The following is a 22,771-nucleotide window of genomic DNA, read 5'->3' as shown; positions in this document are numbered from 1 at the left end:
GGGTCGTTAGAGAAATCTGCGTTTCACAGACGTACTTGGTGATTTTAATCCCATCCGAATCTGCCACGTCTGTGTTTTTCTCACACAACCTCTGTGATAATTCCAGAGCAAATTACCTACCGTTTTTCAGCAAACTCAGTGATCCTCTGAGAAAACTAATCCCGTCCGAATGCAAATGTTTGTGATTGGCGGTGATATTTTATTTCACAACGCGTTTCCTTGTGTGTTTTGGCCAACGTGAATTACCGTAGATGCTCTTACCGCGCAGATGTTTGATATATTTGCTTTGCGGCAAATAAATAATAGTAAAAAAATAATACAAACAATAAAATCAAGAGCAAGATCGCGTAACTGTTAATACCGGCTATTGTAATATCAGCATCAGGTAAGATTACTCACGTTCATCTATGTACTCAGTTACATAATGTTTTAATTACATTTAATAAAAAAATAAAAAGGAAAAGGAAAACAAGTTAAACTAAAGGAACCACACATTAACATGGTTTTGCTATACTAGCCATTTAGTATTTATTGTGTAATAATACTAAGGCAATCATTCTGAATGAATGCAATGCACGCATACAGAGCGCGTGATCTCTGTGACACCCAGATGCACAAATCAGACCCTCCCACCTCTGTAATAAACACGGAGATACTAGTCCCGTCCGAATTGGTACATGAAAATCACAGACGTCAGGTGGTAAGAATCGAAACTCAAACGTAGTTTAGAAAACTAGTCCCTTCCGAATAGTGCTCTAGACAAATAGACTAAAAGACCCTTAGGTGAAAGCAGGAGGTTATATCACAGCCACTTCCTTTAGATATTTCAACACTTTGTTCAAAAAAGGAATATTCCTCTGTATATTCCTTAAGAGTATGGATTAGTGGGGAGCAATTTGGTAAAAAATAAAATATCTTATTAATCTTTTTATATCAGTCGATATCAATGATTATCACAATGTGTCAAGTTTTATTTTTTAAAGTTTAAAAGCAGATTTTTCTCCAAAGAGAACAATTTAGAAACTTCAATCTATTAGACTTGCAAATAAGCATACATTTAGATCACGATAACCACAGTAAAACCACACAGAGTCCTAGTGCCGCCATTGTATCACTTGATGCCGAAAAGGTATTTATATTTAGTACTCGGTAAGTTAGAGTTTTGTTAAAGTTTTTGTACATACATTAACATTTTTGATATACCAAGATGGCGGCGCGTCCACACCCAGCGGCTTCTCTCTGTCCTGACAGAACGGTGTTTTCGTGTTTTATGTCTTGTGAGTCGCAGTGTTTTTGTACGTCGTCATCGCGTCTACCTGTCTGTAAGCGCGCATACAGTAGCGAGTTTCTGCTCGATGTCGGCAGAACCGCATTTTTACAGTTAAACTGTGCATGCGGAACAGCTGCGGGATCTCGTCTGCTACAGAGGCCTTCACCATCACCGACCCCCACTACTGCATCTCACCCCAGGGGAGGCGCCACAAGCAGTGTGAGGGGAAACAGAAGAGGGGTTAGCGCGGAGGTATCCAGGCTAGGCTAACCCATACAAGCCATCTATCCCCACCATCGTACTGGCTAACTTTCGCTTGTCGGACAATAAACTGGACTACATTCGATTTATATGCTCAACTCAGAGGACTGTAAGAGACTGTTGTGACTAGCTGATTGCTATCGAGCAGACAGAGCTCTCGTCGCGGGAGGAAAAAACCGCGGCGGAAGGCTTTGTGTTTACATCAATGACGAGTGGTGCCGCGATACTGTTGTGATCAGCAAACACTGCTCACCCCTGGTGGAGTTTATGATTATTAAGTGCCGGCCGTTCTATCTGCCGAGGGAATACACTGCTATACTGCTCATTCCGGTGTACATTACCCCGTTCAACATCATCAGCAACAGGAAAGACGCACTAAATGAACTTTACCAGCACATCAGTGAGCAGCAGACAGCACACCCCGATGCTTTTCTCATCATAGCTGGGGATTTCAACCATGCTGACTTAAAGAGTGTGTTTCCAAAAATACACTAACACATTAACTTTCCAACACAAAGTAATAACATTTTGGACTTTGATTACACCACACAGAGAAGAGATTACAAAGCTCCCCTCCCCCACCTCAGAGCCTCAGACCACATCAATGTCATGCTCATGCCTGCATACAGACCGCTCATTAAAGCCGCCAAACCAGTTCAAAAACAGATTCAAGTGTGGCCAGAAGGATCATCAGAGGTTCTTCAAGACTGCTTCAACACAACTGACTGGGACATGTTTAAGCAGGCTGCCACATGCAATAACACCACTGACCTCCAGGAGTACCCGGAGACGGTCACTGACTACATCAACAAGTGTATTGATGATGTAACGGTCACAAAAACCATCACTGTCTGGGCCAACCAGAAGCCATAGATGACGGGAGGTCTACAGACTTCTGAAGACATGGAACGCTGCCTTCAGAGCTGGAGATGAGGTGGGCCTGAGAACAGCCAGGGCCAACCTGTCCCGCGGCATCAGAGCGTCTAAGAGTCAGCACTCCAGGAGGATAGCCCATCAATTCAGTGACAGCAGATACACTAGGAACCTGTGGCAGGGGATACAGACCATTACGGACTACAAGCCCCCACCACAGATCTGTGACAATAACATCTCTCAGCTAAATGAGCTGAACACTTTCGCTCGCTTTGAGCAAAAAAAAAACACAGCACCACTGCACAGAAGACTCCACTTCTCTCGGCGACCAGGTGATGACGCTGACCCCAGACAGCGTGAGGAGATCTTTCAGCTGGATCAATGCACGCAAAGCTCCGGGCCCTGACAACATCCCTGGGCGTGTACTGAAAGACTGTGCGGCAGAACTCACTGATGTCTTCACAGACGTTTTTAACATCTCACTGAGTCAGGCTGTTGTTCCCACATGCTTCAAAACTACATCATTCCAGTTCCGAAGAAGCCATCTCCATCCTGCTTCAATGATTACCATCCTGTTGCACTTACTCCCATCCTCATTAAGTGCTTTGAACGGCTAGTCATGCACCACATCAAGTCTGCCCTCCCCCCCTCCCTGGACCCCTTCCAGTTTGCATATCAATACAACCCCTCGACCGATGATGCCATCTCCACTACCCTCCACAAAAAGGACTCATACGTCATAATGCTGTTCATTGACTCCATTTCAGCATTCAACACAATCATCCCTCAACAGCTTATTTACAAACTGATCCAGCTGGGGCTCAACACTTCGCTGTGCAAATGGCTGTTGGACTTTCTGACTGGAAGAACTCAGGCAGTACGGGTCGGCAGCAACACATCTAGCACCCTCACACTGAACACTGGGGCCCCCCAAGGATGTGTGCTGAGCCCCCTCCTCTTCACTCTGCTGACCCATGACTGCACACCAACACACAACTCCAACCTTTTTATTAAGTTTGCAGATGACACGACTGTGGTGGGTCTCATTAGCAACAAAGAGAAGACCATCTACAGGAGCAAGGTGAGCTGCCTGGCCGGGTGGTGCAGTGACAACATCTCTCTCTCAATGTGGAGAAAATGAAGGAGATTGTTGTTGACTTCAGGAGAGCGCACACTCAGCACGCTCCTCTGACCATCAACTGTGGAGAGAGTGAGCAGCCCCACCCCCCATCATGTACACCTTCTACAGAGGCACCATCGAGAGCATCCTGTCGAGCTGCATCACTGTGTGGTATGGCGCCTGCAATGCGTCCTGCCAAAATACTCTGCAACGCATAGTGAGAGCAGCGGAGAAGATCGGTCTCTCTCCCCTACCTCCAGCACATTTACGGAACACGTCTCACTCGCAAAGCCCTCTGCAGGAGACTGCGGAGTCTCCAGGCCAGGACCAGCAGACTGAAGGACAGCTTTATCCACCAGGCTGTCAGGAAGCTGAACTCACTCCCGAATTTGCCCCCTTCCCCTCTTCTGCCCCAGGCACCACTGAACTATGAGAGTTCTGAGAGTAACGCAATTACGAATCTCTGTATGTATTTGTGTACGTATGTGGAAGAATTGACAATAAAGCAGACTTGATTAAGATGCTTTATGCAAAGACAAAATCCGCAATACTTTCCAATCTAGATAAATCGGACTATGTTCCTCTTTATCGTGGGATAAGGCAATGGTGTTGCCTTAGTCTTTATTTAATCTGGCTCTAGAGCCTTTTGGCTATAAACATTCGGCATCATTCTTCAATTAGTGGCATTACAATAGAGTCTGTAGAGACTAGACTTTTCCAGATGATTGCTATTATTCTTTAAAAATGCTGTTTATTCGTTACTTGATTCTGTCTCTAACTGGCCGTGTTAATGCTATAAAAATGGTGGCCCTTCCAATATTTTTATATTTGTTTCAGAATTTACCAATTTATCTTACAAAATCTTTCTTTAGAAATCTAGACCATCGACTTGTACACAGATTGTCACTTTTCATCCTTTGATAATCTTCTGAGTAAATATCATCTTATTCACTTTCTTTTTTTTCGTTACTTGCAGATTTGGCATTATGTTCAGCAGACGTATTCTGATTATATGATTCACCAGGGAGAGCATTGTTTCTATAATCTAGTGCGACAAGCCCCAGACTCTCGGCATATGGTTTCACAATTCGTCTCCCTGTTCTCTACACAGGTCATAACATCTTCTGACTATCTTAGGGTAGCCTAGGAAAAGGATGTTGGTATCAGATTATCTGATAACATCTGGTCTAAAATCTTGAAGAGAATACATAGCTGTACCATCAATGCAAGACTTTAATTCAGTTCAAAATAGTACATAGACTGAATTATTCTAAAACCAGACTCCACAATGTTCTCATGACTCATGTTGTTTATTTGTTTGTTGTTATAAAACTAATAAAAACATAATATAGAAAAAAAACACACAGAGTACCTCAATACCATGGTAAAAATATAACTATATGGTTTCTAGATATTTGTATGAAAAACAGTAGTCTTAATACATTGGGAATAAATGCACAACCGATAAGGTTTAATTACAAAGAACAATAATTGTATTCCTTACTCTTTTCATACATTTAATATACATCTACATTTATAACATTCGATATGAATACCCTGGCACAATACCATGGTACTGCTAAATCCATGGTAAATGATGGTAATTTGTGGACTGAAAGCCTTCTGACTGTATCATTAAGCAGTGTTTCTCTTGTTTGTCAGCACTGTTTCATCTGGCATTAAACTAGTTTAAATCAATGAGTCATTTGTGTTTTTTACTGAATTCAAGCACTTCACACTGGATCTCTCAGACCTGTTTAGTGCTCGCATGACTGAGACTTTAGTGAGTAAACTCTTTTGCTCATGTAAGCTTGCGCTGCAGTTTAAAATTTGAGCAGAGTGGTTAATGCAAAGTCATGTCACTCGGCAGCCATCTTTGAAATGCCTCTCGGGCATGCAAGTGCAACTCCTATCTTCAAAACATGAAAACATCAAAATCTTAAAAATCTATTTCTAACCTATTTGAAATTTAATCGTATTAACCAAAAAAAAAAAAATCTTACAACTGTCAAAAACTTTGTTACTTTTGCTCGTAATAAAAAGCTTATTTTCAGGCTAGATCAGCCAGTGCACATGCACAGGCCTAAGAGCATCTCTCAAAACCTGAGCCGCCAAGTTTCTATAGCAACCAGGACTTTAACAGCAGCTGCAGTGATGCATTAACTTTACAGTTTAGTGATTGGTCTTTAATTCAGAAGAAGGGCTTCCTGTTTTTGAGCATGATAATTGTTATCTATTGATAATGTAAAAATCTAAAATAAGTTTTAGTACTAAAAATTTAAATAATAAAAAGCACAGACTAATTAAGTAAAAAGACTATTTTGATTACCCCATTACACTTTACAGTTAGTGCTATCTTACAAATACACTTACTTGGAGGTTTAAAATTCTACATATGTAACATTTATTGTACAACTACAAATATTTCAGCAAAACATATTTTAGCCAGAGTTACTGCACTTCTATTTCATTGAGCTCTGTCTGTTTGGCACTTATGTGCATGGTGGCACTCCTAAATCAAGTCTGTGGAGGTCAAATGCACTTCTGACAGCAAAATGGAAATATTTCTATGACTTTTTTTTACATTTACAGGTGGAGAATATACATGTGAAATGTAAGTTATGCATTGAGGAAAATAGCACCTCTCAAACACATTAAACAGTGCATCTCTGCAACAGTGCAGCCTTTCTATTATTAAATATGACAGGGCAAACGCGAGCCATTTTGAACTGAAACTATAAACTACAGTATAGGCTACTAGAAGATATAAAATGCAGAAATTATTTAAATGCAAAAAAAAAATGCTCTAATTGGTTGTAACTTTTTCTGTTGCTTGTTTTGAATACTGTGTTTAGACAGAGGCATCAATGGATTTTTTGCGTAGTTTAGAGTGGCAAATCGTACCAGCGTACTTTGAGGTCAAAATGCATTGACATTATGCAATTTACGTGTTTACAGTAGGAAATTTACAAAATATCTTCATAGAACATGATCTTTATTTAATATACTAATGATTTTTGGCATAAAATAAAAATCGATAATTTTGACCATACAATGTTTTTTTTGGCTATTGCTGAAAACATACCACAGTGACTTAAGACTGGTTTTGTGGTCCAGGGTCACATATATATTTGCACATACTGCAAATGTATTTAGAGGCTTCGATTTGATGTAATTTTAGTAACAGCCTCTATCTGTTAGCTTAGCCCTAATTTGATATGGAACTCAACGTGCTGATTTGATTCTACTTTGACAAACAAATTGTCTATATGAGTTGTCTATTTGTTGCTATTTTTGGTTATCTGATAATCTAATTTAAGCAAATTGAATATAATAATGATAACGTTTGAGTCTTTTTCAGATATAAGTCTCGGAGCTGTGCCGCCCATGTCCAGTTGTAGACTGTGTTTTAGGGTACTTTCTTATTTGATTATTATTTATTTTAATGTTTTTCAGGCTGCATATTCACTGGAAGGGCTAAAATAATGTTTTGTTAATAGATGTTCAAGCCACATTTATTCATTTTTTGAACCTGGAGATTTGGTTTGATCCTCACACAGCACATGGTGTGGCACATCAATTATAACTATAAAAAAATAATTAATAAAAGTGATAATATTATTGCACTTTTACTTTTTAATAAAATAAACTAAATAAAGTGTGATAATACTATTTTATTTTAAAATAAAAAGGGAGCATAAAAAAGAAAAAAAATGCATTGCATTATAAAATGCAAAACAAATTGAATTATTATTATTATTATCATCATCATTATTTTATCCTTAATTATTATTTAAACTTATTTTAATTTTTAAACTTAAAATCAGCAAGCCTTTATTTTGGCAGGTTGCCTGCAAGCAAGCATATGTGCTTCTGGGTTTAGCGTTGCCGACTGTAGAACTTCAGTGAATAATAAGTCAGAGTTTTGCATTAATTTTAGCCTAGATTTATGCTTTCAGTTTTAATAGCAATCAAATCAGTTGATCTAACATGGTAATTGTGCATTAACAGCTATAAACTATGTCTATATGCAAACGCGCCACTTTTGAGCTAATTTCCTCAGTGCATATACACTCAATCTGGCCACTTTATTAGGTACACCTTGCTAGTACCGGGTTGGACCCCCTTTTGCCTTCAAAACTGCCTTAATTTTTCATGGCATAGATTATACCATGCATTACACAGAGGCGCCCTCAAGATCACTTGAATTTCTGATAATGAAATACCTTAAAGTGTTAGTGCACCCAAAAATCAAAATTATGTCATTAATAACTCCCTCATGTCGTTCCAAACCCTTGAGACCTCCGATCATCTTTGGAACACAGTTTAAGATATTTTAGATTTAGTCTGAGAGCTCTCAGTCCCTCCATTGAAACTGTGTATATGGTATACTGTCCATGTCCAGAAAGGTAATAAAAACATCATCAAAGTAGTCCATGTGACTTTAGAGGGTCAGTTAGAATTTTTTGAAGCATCAAAAATACATTTTGGTCCAAAAATAGCAAAAACTACTACTTTATTCAGCGTTGTCTTCTCTTCCAGGTCCGCTGTGAGCGCGTTCACTGCAGTGTATGATATCCGGTTTGCGAACAAATCTTTTTAATTCTTTTTAATCTTTTTAAAACAAACCAATATCCTGGATTAATTCATTTACTCAAACAGTACACTCAAGAGCCAGATAACGAACAAATGATTGACTCGTTCACAAGTCAAGAACCGGTTGCATAGGTTTTCAGATCACCAGTAGTTCTTTCGGACAGTTCGATTAAATAAACCGGTTGAAGAAAACAGTTCAACGGTTCTTTTGCGCTCTACGTAATGGCATCATTGGCGATGATTGCCCTTGATTCAAGCCTTCGGTTTACCCGCGCTCATAACATTAGCACATAATCAGTTCAGAATCAATTACCAAAAGAATCAGTTCAGTTCAGACGCTCTGTGTGTCAGTCTGCTTCACATTGAATCACACATGCGCAGTTATCATCAGCTATTCGGTTCTCGAATCGGATGAGTCCGAGAGAAACAGCTCTTGACTCGTGAACCAGTGAATCTTTTGTTCGTTGTCTGGCTTGGCGTTCATCTTCAGTTCTCTCTTCACACCAATTCAGTCAGTATACTGTTTGAGTAAATTAATTACTCCGGGATATTGGTTTGTTTTAACTACCTTAACAAAGGAGTGTCAGCCACATTAAAAAAGTTAACAGCTTAAGTCATTTGTGGATTAATGGTTATTGGAGACGCAAACTGCTCTCAGACTAAACAGAAATATCTTAAACTGTGTTCCAAAGATAATCAGAGGTCTCACAGGTTTGGAACGACATGAGAGTGAGTTATTAATGACATAATTTAGATTTTGGGGTGAACTAACCCTTTAAAATTGGGTGTCTCGCATTCATGAAAACTATATCAGAAGAAAGCCTGAAAAGTCTACTTTTGAATGAACCAATTCAAAATAAAAGCAAATACTACCTCATTGTGTAATCTGTGAAGGTTGCATTTTTCTCTAAAGGCGCGTTCATGTGGAGAGAGTCAAACCATGAATTGCAGCTGACAAGAAACATTTGTTTACTTAAACATCAGTTTATTAGTAAATTATTAAAATGACTTTCACAATTATTAGGCTACTCCTGCCTGTGCTTTGTGGTTTAACTTAATGTGTGGGCTTAGGCACAGAAAACATTAAGGGCCCTATTTTAACGATCTAAATGCAACGTGTAAAGCACATGGTGCAGGTGCACTCAGAGTGTGTCCAAATCCACTTACGCTATTTTAATGACTGAAAAACAGTTGGCGCACCCGGGCGCATGGTCTAAACCGGTTTTCCCTATTCTCTTAATGAGTAATGGGTGTTTTTTGGGCAAAACATGCAATAAACCAATCAGAGTCTCATCTTCCATTCCCTTTAAGAGCCAGTTGCACTCGTGCCATGATGGATTTGCTATTTACATTGTGGAATTTGGCAAGCGCAAAGAGAGAACGCGTCTCCAAGATGAAACGGAGCTGCTAGTGTGCGATAAATAGTCTAATTCTGACACATGCGATGACTATCAATTATGAAATGTAGTCATATATATATATATATATATATATATATATATATAGCATTGCAAACCTTTAATTTTTAATATCTGGCATGTTTGTGTGCTGCTGTGCATCCCTGTGTTTAATAAGCAGCGTGTACACACGTTGTGGACCAGTCTATACTAACACACACTTTAAATAACAAAGAAAAACATTGTGCCAGACTTCAGACCAGGTTTGAGTTGGTCTATGGCCCAGTCTATTTTCTGCTCATTAAAATAGCATTTCACCAGTAAGGTGCCTGAACACAACTCTTTTTTTTTAGACCAGCACGCCCATGGGTGCAAAAATGAGCGCAATAATTAAACGACGTGGCACTGGATCGGAAAGTCCGGATGGTGCCGGACTGAAACTAGCAGACACACTTGCACAATGCGCCTTGCATCGCATTGCGCCGGGTGTATTATAGGGCCATAAGGCTCATTATGGATTAGACTTTTAATTTAATATAAACGTGCGATGTTGAATAATGACTTAAATGAATGAATACTAGTAACTAAAAACAATTGGTGGGCAGTCCTATTAAATTATTTCTAGAAAACTTTGTTAAAGGTTTTTTATATATATTTTATATGTGTTTGCATAAATTCTACTTTCAGAACAGTCTGTAATGTAGAGATGACACATCCTTAACATTGATTTTTCCTCTGAAACAGGAAAATGACAATTGAAATAAAATTGATAGGCGTATAATATTTTTTGATATTGGTCAACCCTTCTCCATTCTGCAGATATTGTTACTACTGGATTGTGCATTGTAAATCAGTCTTCAAAATATGTTGTCTCACAAAAACTCTTTTTGTCAAGTCCGTAATGTACAGTGATGCATTGCTGCCACACACAATTATTTTTCCCCTTATGTCGTAATAACAAGATATGTAATTTTAACGACATCTTTTCTCATTACAGCGACATCTTTTCTCGTAATAACAAAATGTTTTTGTTATTACGAGAAAAGCGGAGGATTCCGCTTGGTCTTAAAGCCTTCCAAAAAACAGACCGAATTCAGTTCAGATGGAGGGGGTTGGGTTTTATGGGGGAAGTTATGTATGGCTTGTGCGGGTTCAGATAAAGGAGTGAATCTCTTGCTCTTTCATATGCACAGTGTCTTATGAGGGTTTCAAACTTGCTGGGCAGGTTCAACTGATCAGAGGTTTCTGATTCAGATTTACGATAATCACATGTGCTGCGCAAATCTTGCACACATTTTACACACCTGCATTTAAATGCAGCTGCATTTTATTAAAATGAAACTATTATATGAAAGCAAGTTACTTGACTGTGTAATTTACATCAGTTTGTTTGAAGGAAAATCGGTTTTCTTTTTAACATCAACTAGCTCCTAAAATAGGCTACTACTTTTAATGACCCGATGAAAAGTAAACCTACATTTCTTTTGAATAATAAAACACATAACTCATAATAATATAAATAATACTGCACACCTTTTAAATGTGTCAAATCTAAAATAAGGTTTAATACCATGTAGCTTAGAGAAAATATTAGCACAGGCTCAGGTTTGACATTGACACAAAAATGTGGTTTGATGCACTTGTTTGATAACTTGTGGTTAAAGCGCCACTCAGCGGTCAAAATCTGAAAATGCTCTATATACATATATATATACACACAGTACAGACCAAAAGTTTGGAAACATTACTATTCTAAATGTTTTTGAAAGAAGCTTCTTGTTCATCAAGCCTGCATTTATTTGATCAAAAATACAGAAAAAACAGTAATATTGTGAAATATTACAACTTAAAATAGTTCTATATTTGAATATACTTAAAAATATATATATTTATTATTTATTATGAATTTATTTTATTATTATTATATATTTATTAATAATTTATAATTTATTATGAATTTTCAGCATCATTACTCTAGCCTTCAGTGTCACATGTAACATCCAGTCTAATCCACATGATCATTTAGAAATCATTCTAATATTCTGATTTATTATGAGTGTTGACAACAGTTCTGCTGTCTAATATATTTGATGAATGAAAGGTTAAAAAGAACTGCATTAATTCAAAATAAAATAAATTTAAATAATATATATTATAATAATATATTTTCTTTACTATCACTTTATATCAATTTAACACATCCTTGCTGAATAAAAGTATTGATTTTATTTAAAAAGAAAAAAAATATATATTACTGACCCCAAATTACTGACCAGTAGTGTATATTACAAAATATTTAGATTTTAAAAACATAGCTTCATTTTTTTTTTTTAGTTTTTTAGTATCCTAAAAAAGTATCACATGTTCTGAAAAAATATTAAGCAGCAGAACTGTTTCCAACTTTGATAATGAATCATCATATTAGAATGATTTCTAAAGGATCATGTGATAATGATCCTAAAAATTCAGCTTTGCATCTCAGAAATAAATGATGATTTAAAGTATATTAAATTTAAAAACAATTTTAAATTGTAATATCACAATATTACATTTTTTTTTTCTGTATTTTTGATCAAATAAATGCAGACTTGATGAGCAGAAGAAACTTCTTTCAAAAACATTAAAAATAGTAATGTTTCCAAACTTTTGGTCTGTACTGTATATAGAGACACACACACACATATATAATATTAAAAAAAAACAACTGATATGAAAACCATTACAGTACCAGATCAATAAGCAGTATCATCAAGAGTAGTAATAAATTTAAAACCTTAAAAGGAGCATTGCGTAGGTTCTGAAATTTCTAGCTGTTACTGACACCATTGGCTGTTAGAGGAACTGCAGCCAGTCTCACGCTCGTTCTCAGTGTGCAGAGGAGCACGCTCTTTTTTTTTTTTACTTCGAGTAGTGTCCGTGGGTGTCTGAATTTTGCTGGAGGCTGGTCGCTTCTTTCCATCCGCAGAGTCCATTTGAAAACACTATTGCTGCTGCTTACTATAATGGCTGGCGTGCCGTACTGTTGTAAGCCTGTTGGGGGTGGTGTTGGCGCAGTGGATAAGACACATGCCTTTGGTGTGAGAGACCCAGGTTTTTTTTAAGTAAAAACCTCCACATAGCTCCTTTAACGATGTACAGTGGGTACGGAAAGTATTCAGACCCCCTTAAATTTTTCACTCTGTGTTATATTGCAGCAATTTGCTAAAATCATTTAAGTTCATTTTTTTCCTCAATGTACACACAGCCAGGGGCGTAGCAAGCTTTTCAAAAGTGTGGGGGATGGATGTGGTTTGTTTATAAACAATAAAAAAACGCTGAATACAGTGACAGAGGGGTACAAAATGCAGGGCTTAAAGTTTGGCTGGGGGAAAAAAATGATCCTACATTTAAAAAAAAAAAAAAATTAGAAAAGGGGAGAAAAAAAAACGCCCACACAGAGCTTTTTCTCTGGTGGTATAAATAATGTAACAATTTACTGTTTTTAAACATTAAAATAATATAAATTTTTCTTTCATAATTCTTCAACAGGTAGGCAAACAATGTCATCATTTCTCACTTTTTTCTCCTCAACAGGTAACGTTACAATCAAACACTCAGTAAGTATCCACAACAGTATTCTGCTAATCAACAAACAATGCTCAAAATATCAAAATCAGTTGCACTGGCAATGAACCCATAAATACACTGCTTAACAATGCCAGTTTGTCCACCCTCCTTGGCAATTCCCTGCCTTCTTCGTCACAGTTATGTTATACATTGCATGAACGAGCTGACCAATAACACCCCAAGAGAGGCGGGTCAGGCTCAAAGCAGGTGTCATGAGAGGGAGGCAGCCGCGGAGAGCGCAGACACAGAGCGGCCAGAGAAACGGAGGAGCGACTGTAGTAAAGCGTTTGTGCAAAACTGCGGAAAAACTGCAGAAAACGTGTGGGTGTTGAACCCTCTCACCGGGAAAAGTGTGGGTGTTAAAACACCCACATCCCCCACGGGTGCTACGCCCCTGCACACAGCACCCCATATTGACAGAAAAACATAGAATTTGTTGACATTTTTGCACATTAAAAAAGAAAAACTTAAATATCACATGGTCCTAAGTGTTCAGACCCTTTGCTCGGTATTTAATAGAAGCACCCTTTTGATCTAATACAGCAATGAGTCTTTTGGGGAAAGATGCAACAACTTTTTCACACCTGAATTTGGGGATCCTCTGCCATTCCTCATTGCAGATCCTCTCCAGTTCGGTCAGGTTGGATGGTACAGTACAGTCAGGGAGTTGTTGTGAAGCCACCCGTTCATTATTTTAGCTGTGTGCTTAAGGTCATTGTCTTGCTGGAAGTTGAACCGTCGACACAGTCTGAGGTCATGAGCACTTTGTAGAAGGTTTTCGTCCAGGATATCCCTGTACTTGGCCGCATTCATCTTTCCCTCGATTGCAACTAGTCGTCCTGTCCCTGCAGCTGAAAAGCACCCCCACAGCATGATGCTGCCACCACGTTAAATATATGAGTGTCACAACAAAGGGTCTGATACACCGTGTGATTTCAGTTTTTCTCTTTTAATAAATCAGCAAAAATGTCAACAACTGTGTACATTAATGAGGAAAAAAAATAACACTAGGGACATGTTTTAACCGCTCTATTTATTACACTGTTAATTGGTTTATATGTTCTTAAGTCCATTTTATGCCTCTTATCCACTTTAGAGTGTATGTCTTTAAGAACTGACTGGTTGGCCTGTCATGTGATTAGTAACCTGACAGGAAGCAATAACCCCATAAAAAGAGCAGCATGGCAAACAAACAAGGAGGCCATTAACAGGTTCCACTCACACCCTGACTGTTGAGTTACTTTTATTGGATTTACTTTTCCAGACACTTGCCACTTGGATTTCACTCAGATTCTATTGTGTATATACACTTCTGGACACTCACATTCGGACTTAATAACAGACAGGGATTCATGGACTGTTTTTAGGGTATATACAAAATACCTATATTTTTTAGTCTACCTGCTTTTATTGTGTTATTTAAAAGTCTTTTATTGTGAACCTTTAATTACACCAATCTTATTAACCGTATTTCTGTTTTTATGTCATATTTTACACGTTTTAACTCACACAGAAAAGTCATTCCCCATTTTAATTTTAGTAACCCAGCCTGCTGGGCATTACAATGATACCAAAGAATATAGAATAGCCAAGACATGTCACTCGTATAGTTTTGAATGGGGATATATGCAACACTCAATATGGCCACTCAATCGCAGGAGGCCCTGCCTTCTGAGTGAAAGAGCCAATTACTTATCGTAAAGTCAGCACGTCACTGCAGCTGCCGTTAGAATTCTCAGTTGCTATAGAAACAGTAAGCGCTCTGAGACGTGCTGCTCTTAGGACTGCACATGCACACTGGCTGATCTAGCCTGAGAAATAAGCTTTTCATAATGCTACTGGAGTAAAAGTAACATCTATGACACACAGTTGTGGTCAGATTTCTTTGGTGATTTCAAATATGAAATTTAACCTGTTAACCAGCACCCCCCATTATGAGACTCACAGCTGAAAGTGCCCTACCTAACTTAAAATTGTGTTACATAAGGTGTCTTTGGAAAGAAGACCTTTTGGGCTTTACTTTTCATTATCTCGAGTTGATAATGCTCAAAAAGATTAAACGTTACAGACACTGAAATGCCTTGAATCTTTTTTTTTTTTTTTTTAACAAGCTGACTTTTTTTTATTTATTTGATATAAAAATACATTAAATCATTCCTGGAGCAATCTAGAAAAGGAATGGGTTGAAAGTTGCATGTCTCACCAGTTTCTATTTCAAATCTGAAGATGATGCCATGGAAAAAACGAGATTCCTGCAACCATTTTTCTGATACTATGTCTGCCCCCCCACCCCTAAAATATAAACAAATATTTACCACCTGTATTGAAGGGTTCTGCAAACTATTTTAGTCATAAGGAGCAAACGACAGACACAGTGGGTGTGGCGTAAGGCCTCGGAGAGGCTTTTATTAACAGAAAATAAAACGAGGGAATAAGTATCCAAAGGGGGAGAGTGTCCAAAACAAACATGGGATCTGGTGTCTTTGTCGTGCTGCGGGGTTCGTGTGGGTCAGGCAGTGTTCTGGAAGGAAGGGTCCAGGTAAGGGGTGAAGCCCGGCGGGCACACGCGCTCCCCTCTTCGGTCCAGGGCGCGAGGGGCAGCGGCGGCTTCTAGCTCAAGCATCCTTCTCGCTGGCCGCAGCGCTTGACGGGAAACGACGGCCTGGCATCCTGGCCGGATGGCCGTATAAACGGGTGAGATTCTCATATGGACCAAGGGTGTCAGGCAGCTCACGTCTCTGGTGAGTTTCATTTCATCTATTCGTAAACACTGACACGCGCAAATAAAGAACGTAGTTATACATAGACTGTATAAGGCTTAGATACACGCTGCCTTAAAACATGTCTCCTCTCGCTCAACCAAGATATTAAGCAAGATATTGTATCTTTTTGCACCTTTCTATTTATAATCTTTTCTGTTCTCATCTTTTGACGTGCAGTGTGAATGTTCTGATCTGGTAACATGGGCTCGAAAAAAAAGGCTACAAATCACAAAGTGTGTGAACCTGTAGTCTGTTCTTTTCTCGCGCTCCACTCAGACACGCTGCATTCTGATAGCATACAGAGGTCGGGCCACGGAAAATTGTGCTATAAAGCAATTTAAAAATTGCACACACTCAAATCGTGATTTTATTACGATTTCGCTTAATCGCACAGTCCTAATCCAGGTGCGGGTTAAAAGGTTAATCCTTAGCTTGGAAAACAGGTTTGGAGAATTTTAAGTTTCCACATTCAAAGAGATAGGAGCTGCACTTGGATGCCCAAGAGGTGTTTCAAAGATGACCGCTGAGTAGGGGTTGAACGACCAGTGATTTTTTTAAGTTGACTTTTATGTGTTGAAAGTCGAGACGAAGTCGACTAGTCACTGATGACGTCATTAATGAACATAAGCTTGGAGATGTAAAATAATAAATAAAAAAAACCTTGTGACAGCACTGCCCACATGGTAATTGCTTCTATAACAAATAATTAGAATTTTATCAGTTCTTTTGTCTTTGGGTCATTGTATTTCTCACATATTTCTGCTCATTTTAAATCAGATACAGATAAAGCAAAAATTACATTCAGGAAAGATTACATTCATATGAACACATTAGTGAGAGTGATTGCGTGTGTCAATGAATTCTACCTGGCAGCGTCTCTCTACTAGTGAAGCTGTGGGATTTAGTTATTAAGAAATAAACTATAGAACTTTTCGGTTTCCAAGGTATTTTATTGAGAAATCACAGAACAGCGCTGACACTACATTTCTGCACTGAAAGATTCAGTGCAGCAATACATTAGATTAGAACAACGATTAACTTACGTGTACAATAAACTGTTTAGAATGTTAGAATTAGAATTAGTTCAATTTCGAGGGTCCTGTAATATAATCACACATGCACACTAACCTAACCCTAACCTAATACCTAGATACCCATCCCTAAGTATATGTGAATGTGACTCCAATGACCGCAATGACTTGCAGATATACAGGTGATGGTCATAGAATTAGAATATCATCAAAAAGTTGATTTCACTAATTCCATTCAATAAGTGAAACTTCTATATTATATTTATTCATTACACACAGACTGATATATTTCAAATGTTTATTTCTTTTAATTTTGATGTTTATAACAACTAAGGAAAATCCCAAATTCAGTATCTCAGAAAATTAAAATATTGTGAAAAGGTTAGATATTGAAGACACCTGGTGCCACCTTCTAATCAGTTAATTAACTCAAAATCAGTTCTGTAGGCTACACATTAATGGGGAAGACTGCGGACTTGACAGTTGTCCAAAAGACGACCATTGACACCTTGCACAAGCAGGGCAAGACACAAAAGGTCATTCCAAAAGAGGCTGGCTGTTCACAGATCTCTGTGTCCAAGCACATTAATAGAGAGGCAAAGGGAAGGAAAAGATGGGATATAAAAAAAAGTGTACAAGCAATAGGGATAACTGCACCCTGGAGAGGATTGTGAAACAAAACAAATTCACATAGAGTGGACTTCAGCTGGAGTGAGTGCTTCAAGAACCACTACACAAAGATATATACAAGACATGGGTATCAGCTGTTTGATTCCTTGTGTAAAGCCACTTTTGAATAACAGACAGTGTCAGAAGCGTCTTGCTTCAAAAAGGACTGGACTGCTGCTGAGTTGTCCAAAGTTATGTGCTCTGATGAAAGTAAATTTTTTGAGTGGTGTTAGCACAGTGGATAAGACACATGCCTTTGGTGTGAGAGACCCGGGTTCGAATCCACTGGGAGACACCAATGTGTCCCTGAGCAACACTTAAACCCTAGTTGCTCCAGAGGCATGCAACCTCTGACATATATAGCAACTGTAAGTTGCTTTGGAAAAAAGCGTCAGCTAAATGAATAAATGTAAATTTTGCATTTCCTTTGCATATCAGGGTCCCAGAGTCTGGAGAAAGACTATGGTATCCCTGTTCTTAATTGGCCAGCAAACTTGCCTGACCTTAACCCAATAGAAAATCTATGGGGTATTGGGAAGAGGAAGATGCGATATGCCAGACCCAACAATGCAGAAGAGCTGAAGGCCACTATCAGAGCAATCTGGGCTCTCATAACACCTGAGCACTGCCACAGACTGATCGACTCTGTGCCATGCCGCATTGCTGCAGTAATTCAGGAAAAAGGAGCCCCAACTAAGTACTGAGTGCTGTACATGCTCATACTTTTCATTTTTATACTTTTTAGTTGGCCTAGATTTCAAAAAATCCTTTCTTTGTATTGGTCTTAATTTATATTCTAATTTTCTGAGATACTGAATTTGGGATTTTCCTTGTTGTGAAAGTGACATTCAGCCAAGTATGGTGACCCATACTCAGAATTTGTGCTCTGCATTTAACCCATCCGAAGTGCACACACACAGAGCAGTGAACACACACACACTGTGAACACACACTCGGGAGCAGTGGGCAGCCATTTATGCTGCGGCGCCCGGGGAGCAGTTGGGGGTTTGATGCCTTGCTCAAGGGCACCTAAGTCGTGGTATTGAAGGTGGAGAGAGCACTGTACATGCACTGTACATGCACAGGGGAGTCCTTGTTGTCGGTTATACAATACAGACCAAAAGTTTGGACACACCTTCTCATTCAAAGAGTTTTCTTTATTTTCATGACTATGAAAATTGTAGAGTCACACTGAAGGCATCAAGGGCTATTTGACCAAGAAGGAGAGTGATGGGGTGCTGCACCAGATGACCACAGTCACCGGACCTGAACCCAATCGAGATGGTTTAGGGGTGAGCTGGACCGCAGACAGAAGGCAAAAGGGCCAACAAGTGCTAAGCATCTCTCGGGGAACTCCTTCAAGACCATGTTGGAAGACCATTTCAGGTGACTACCTCTTGAAGCTCATCAAGAGAATGCCAAGAGTGTGCAAAGCAGTAATCAAAGCAAAAGGTTGCTACTTTGAAGAACCTAGAATATTACATTTTCAGTTGTTTCACACTTTTTTGTTATGTATATAATTCCATATATCATTCCACATGTGTTAATTCATAGTATTGATGCCTTCAGTGTGAATCTACAATTTTCATAGTCATGAAAATAAAGAAAACTCTTTGAATGAGAAGGTGTGTCCAAACTTTTGGTCTGTACTGTATATCAGTCTGTGTGTAATGAATAAATATAATATACAAGTTTCACTTTTTGAATGGAATTAATTAAATCAACTTTTTGATGATATTCTAATTATATGACTAGCACCTGTATAAATAAAATAAAAATAAGCAAAAACAAACAAAAACAAAATAAGGAATATTAAGGGAAAAAGAAGCTGAAGCAAGTTTTATGATGTAAATGCTGTCACTTACTTTCCTACTAATGGCAATTAGTAGACACTCTGCAGCCTCCAGTTGAAGCTCAGGTTCGCTCAGCAACAGACATAAGATCTCCAAAAGATGGCAGTTATCATTGGTGATGTGGACCAGAGCAACCCAATCAATGTAGCCAGCCAGAGTATTTAGAGCGGATACACCAACTCGCCAGTGAGCTTTTGCCTGAAGAAAAAGAAAGAAAAAAAAAAAGCTAATTTAATCTGGCAAATATTATTAGGCAGAGCAGAATAGGAAAATGTACCAGGGGGAAAATAAATAAAAATAAATTGGCCAAAATATAACAGCCTTTGATACTTTTTAGCATTTTAACATTACGTTGCACTTGGAAATTTAAATGGTATATTTGTATATATTGTGGATTATTTCCTCCAGGACTTCTATTTTAAAACTGTGATCTCAAGGAATGATGATGCAGCACGGCTAAGAAAGAGTACAGATTTTTTTTTTAATTTATGTGCATGTGTGTAAACCGACTAACGGACAATTTATACAGTAGGTGTACAACCAGAATGGGTAAATCACACCACGTGTACCTTCAAGTCAGTCGCGTGTTAAAATAATTAGCGAAACTACCGCCAGGTGGCGGAAAGGGACTGATTGCGAACTAAATGTAATTGTAAAATGTTGGTTTGTAAACGGAAATGAAAGGACTAAGTTAAACAACAATAACATTATAATTATTTTTTTTACTGTAGAAACTGTATATTCTATCGCCCTACACCAACTCCCCACCTAACCTCAAAACTCATTTTGTATGATTTATAAGCGTTTTGAAAAATGGGGACATGGGTTATGTCCTCATAAGTCACCCTCTCCTTGTAATACCAGTGTTATACCCATGTCATTATACAAAGTTGTGTCCTGATACCCAGAAACATTCAAAAAATATTCACAACAACATTCACATAAACATGCCCACACACAAAGCTAATGTTTTAATTTCGGTTCATTCTTGGTTAAAAAAAATCTTCAGGTTACATATGCAGAGCAAATGAGAATGGTCCAGCATTTAGAAATAATTCTAATTAACTGTTATTATTCTTGATTTTTCAAACTGCTAACACTTTGCATTTTAGAATTATGCCTTTACTGTGTGACCAAAAATGGAGTATTTTCAGTTTCAGCTGTTTGATCGCGCTGGAGCCTCACATGCACATATTCACTGGAAACAGCACAGCTGTTCACCGAGCCATTAAACGCGAGCAGCAGTCCACTGGCAAATATTTGCTCATTATGATTTTTTCGTCAATATTGAAACATGTTTGAACTACAAAGCCTATTTTACCTCATGAATAATAGTTAAGCTTCAAATGGGCAACATCACGAATATGGAAACATTTGGATTTCTCCCGAATGAGAGATCCTAACCTTACCTTTCGATTTAAATTATTAATAAATTATTTGTTGTTTGTTTATAGCTAAGCCTATATTCTATAACTGCAATTATGTTTATCCATTAGAATTATATATTTTTTATTTCTTGTTCTTTTCTGATAAATTTGTTAAATTTAAAGGATTTGTTGTAAAGTGGGGAACTTAAAATATTCTGTTGGCACATTATAACATTATTAGGCCTGCCGTTATTATTTCTGAATATAATAAAATGCAACTTATACATGACTTATTTTTTTCCCCTTTCACACACTATTGTTTAGCGTGTTTAAAAAAACAAACAAAAAACATGTAGCAAATGAAAATAGGCGATTAATTGGTTAAAATTTGTTGCTGTGGGTTAACAAATTTAACTAACTTGAAATGGAAAATAAGGGCTAATTGAGATTATTTATAACGTTTATTCCTGTTTGTTGCTGCCGTGTGTATTGTGTTTGAGGTCAGTCACGTTATTTTTTTTATCAACTATTTTTTATCTTAAAAATCTATTTTATACAACACCACTTTCGTTTCTATAACATATCCTACAACAAAAACAAATCAGAATGCCTTATCACTAGTTTTATTTTGATTTCCCGGATCCGCTATTTAGCTTATAGCGGTTAGCATTTCCAGCATGGTAGCAGCAAATCCCACTTGCATTGCTAATACTCTATTCACACATATTACCATTGCTTTACTCACTGTTACTTGCTTTAAATGCAGATTTATGTCTACCTTTGATTGTAGGTGAGGACACCGAATGCAGCTCGAGCTGTAGGCCGTGGAGAAGCAGATTCGCGACCTAGAGTTGAGGCAGGCCCAGCTGAGAGTGCGGAGAGCCGCGCTGTGTGTCAATCAGACATCCGATTGGTCCTTCGCCTTGTCAATCATTAGAGTGTCATAACCGGACACCGCCACATCGTGTCACATGCTTCCGAATAATAAACCCGCGATTACGATAGAAAAAATTGGTATGAGATTTTCTTGAGATCTGGGGTGTTTTTTATACAAAAAATTGAAAATGTACATCTGAAATGCTAACTTGTGCAGCGATGTAAAAGGCTATAAATAGCGTATTTTTACAACCGTAAACGACCAAATTCCACCCCTGATCGCTAAAGGAAGTTATTATAAACACTCGAACGGGGTTTAAAGTGAGTTTTGAGTAAAAGTGTACTAATAATTTCATAAATTGTCTGATGTAGCTTGATGCTAACGTTAGCTCTAATGCTACTTAATAGGTGCATTTCTTCATAATGCATTTCTGTCACGTAATTCACGTAAGGTCGTAAGAAAATTTTTTGTTGTATTTTTAATGGTAAGACTTTTGATAAATAAGGGCTAAATGCATACTGAGATTAAAGCGAGATTGCAGCTTTGTGTCCTTGTAAAGCCTGAAAAACCACAATAAAGGCTAATAAAGGTGGAATAAAAACAATAGAATAATGAAAGAATAATGCAGATAATGTGTCATACCTGGCAGAGGTGTGAAAGATTTGTTTGGTGAGAACAATAGAACCATAAATCTTGGAGTTTTCAAAGCCAACACACATACAAAACACAGGAGTGTTTACATATGAGATCTTACAGAGATAACAAGCGCCATAAATCAATCGGATTAGCCTTCTCTAAGAACATACATGACATGGTCTTAGAAAATATTTCATAAAATTTACAGTTTTACAGATTCGATTATGATATTTTTAATGAAGTTTTGGAAGACTCGTGGCTTAAACTCATATCCGACATCAACAATTTTAAAATACATTTAAATATATGTTTTTAATATTTTTATTTTTGTTTTTTATGTTTGAGCTTATATATCTCTGATATCATAACAGTCATTCAGTGGTTCAGATTCCTGAACAGTAAACTTTGAAGTGTCAGCTTTGTGAACAAATGTTGATTATGTATCTAGTCAGA

At 37.8% G+C, this 22,771-nt stretch overlaps 1 protein-coding gene across 3 annotated transcripts in view; it reads right to left on the bottom strand.

Annotated features, from left to right (window-relative positions):
* Positions 1 to 22,771, bottom strand: part of xpo5 (exportin 5) — a 138,337-nt gene that overhangs the window by 89,302 nt on the left and 26,264 nt on the right. For all 3 annotated transcript variants that reach the window (XM_026224890.1, XM_026224889.1, XM_026224891.1), the window contains exon 7: positions 19,451 to 19,636. In XM_026224890.1, coding sequence (XP_026080675.1) covers positions 19,451 to 19,636 — 186 coding nt within the window. The remainder of the gene's footprint in view (positions 1 to 19,450; positions 19,637 to 22,771) is intronic.

Source organism: Carassius auratus, chromosome 38 (assembly GCF_003368295.1).
Source record: "Carassius auratus strain Wakin chromosome 38, ASM336829v1, whole genome shotgun sequence".
In the NCBI taxonomy this organism is placed as follows: Eukaryota; Metazoa; Chordata; class Actinopteri; order Cypriniformes; family Cyprinidae; genus Carassius; species Carassius auratus.
This window is presented reverse-complemented; position numbering and strand designations above follow the sequence as displayed.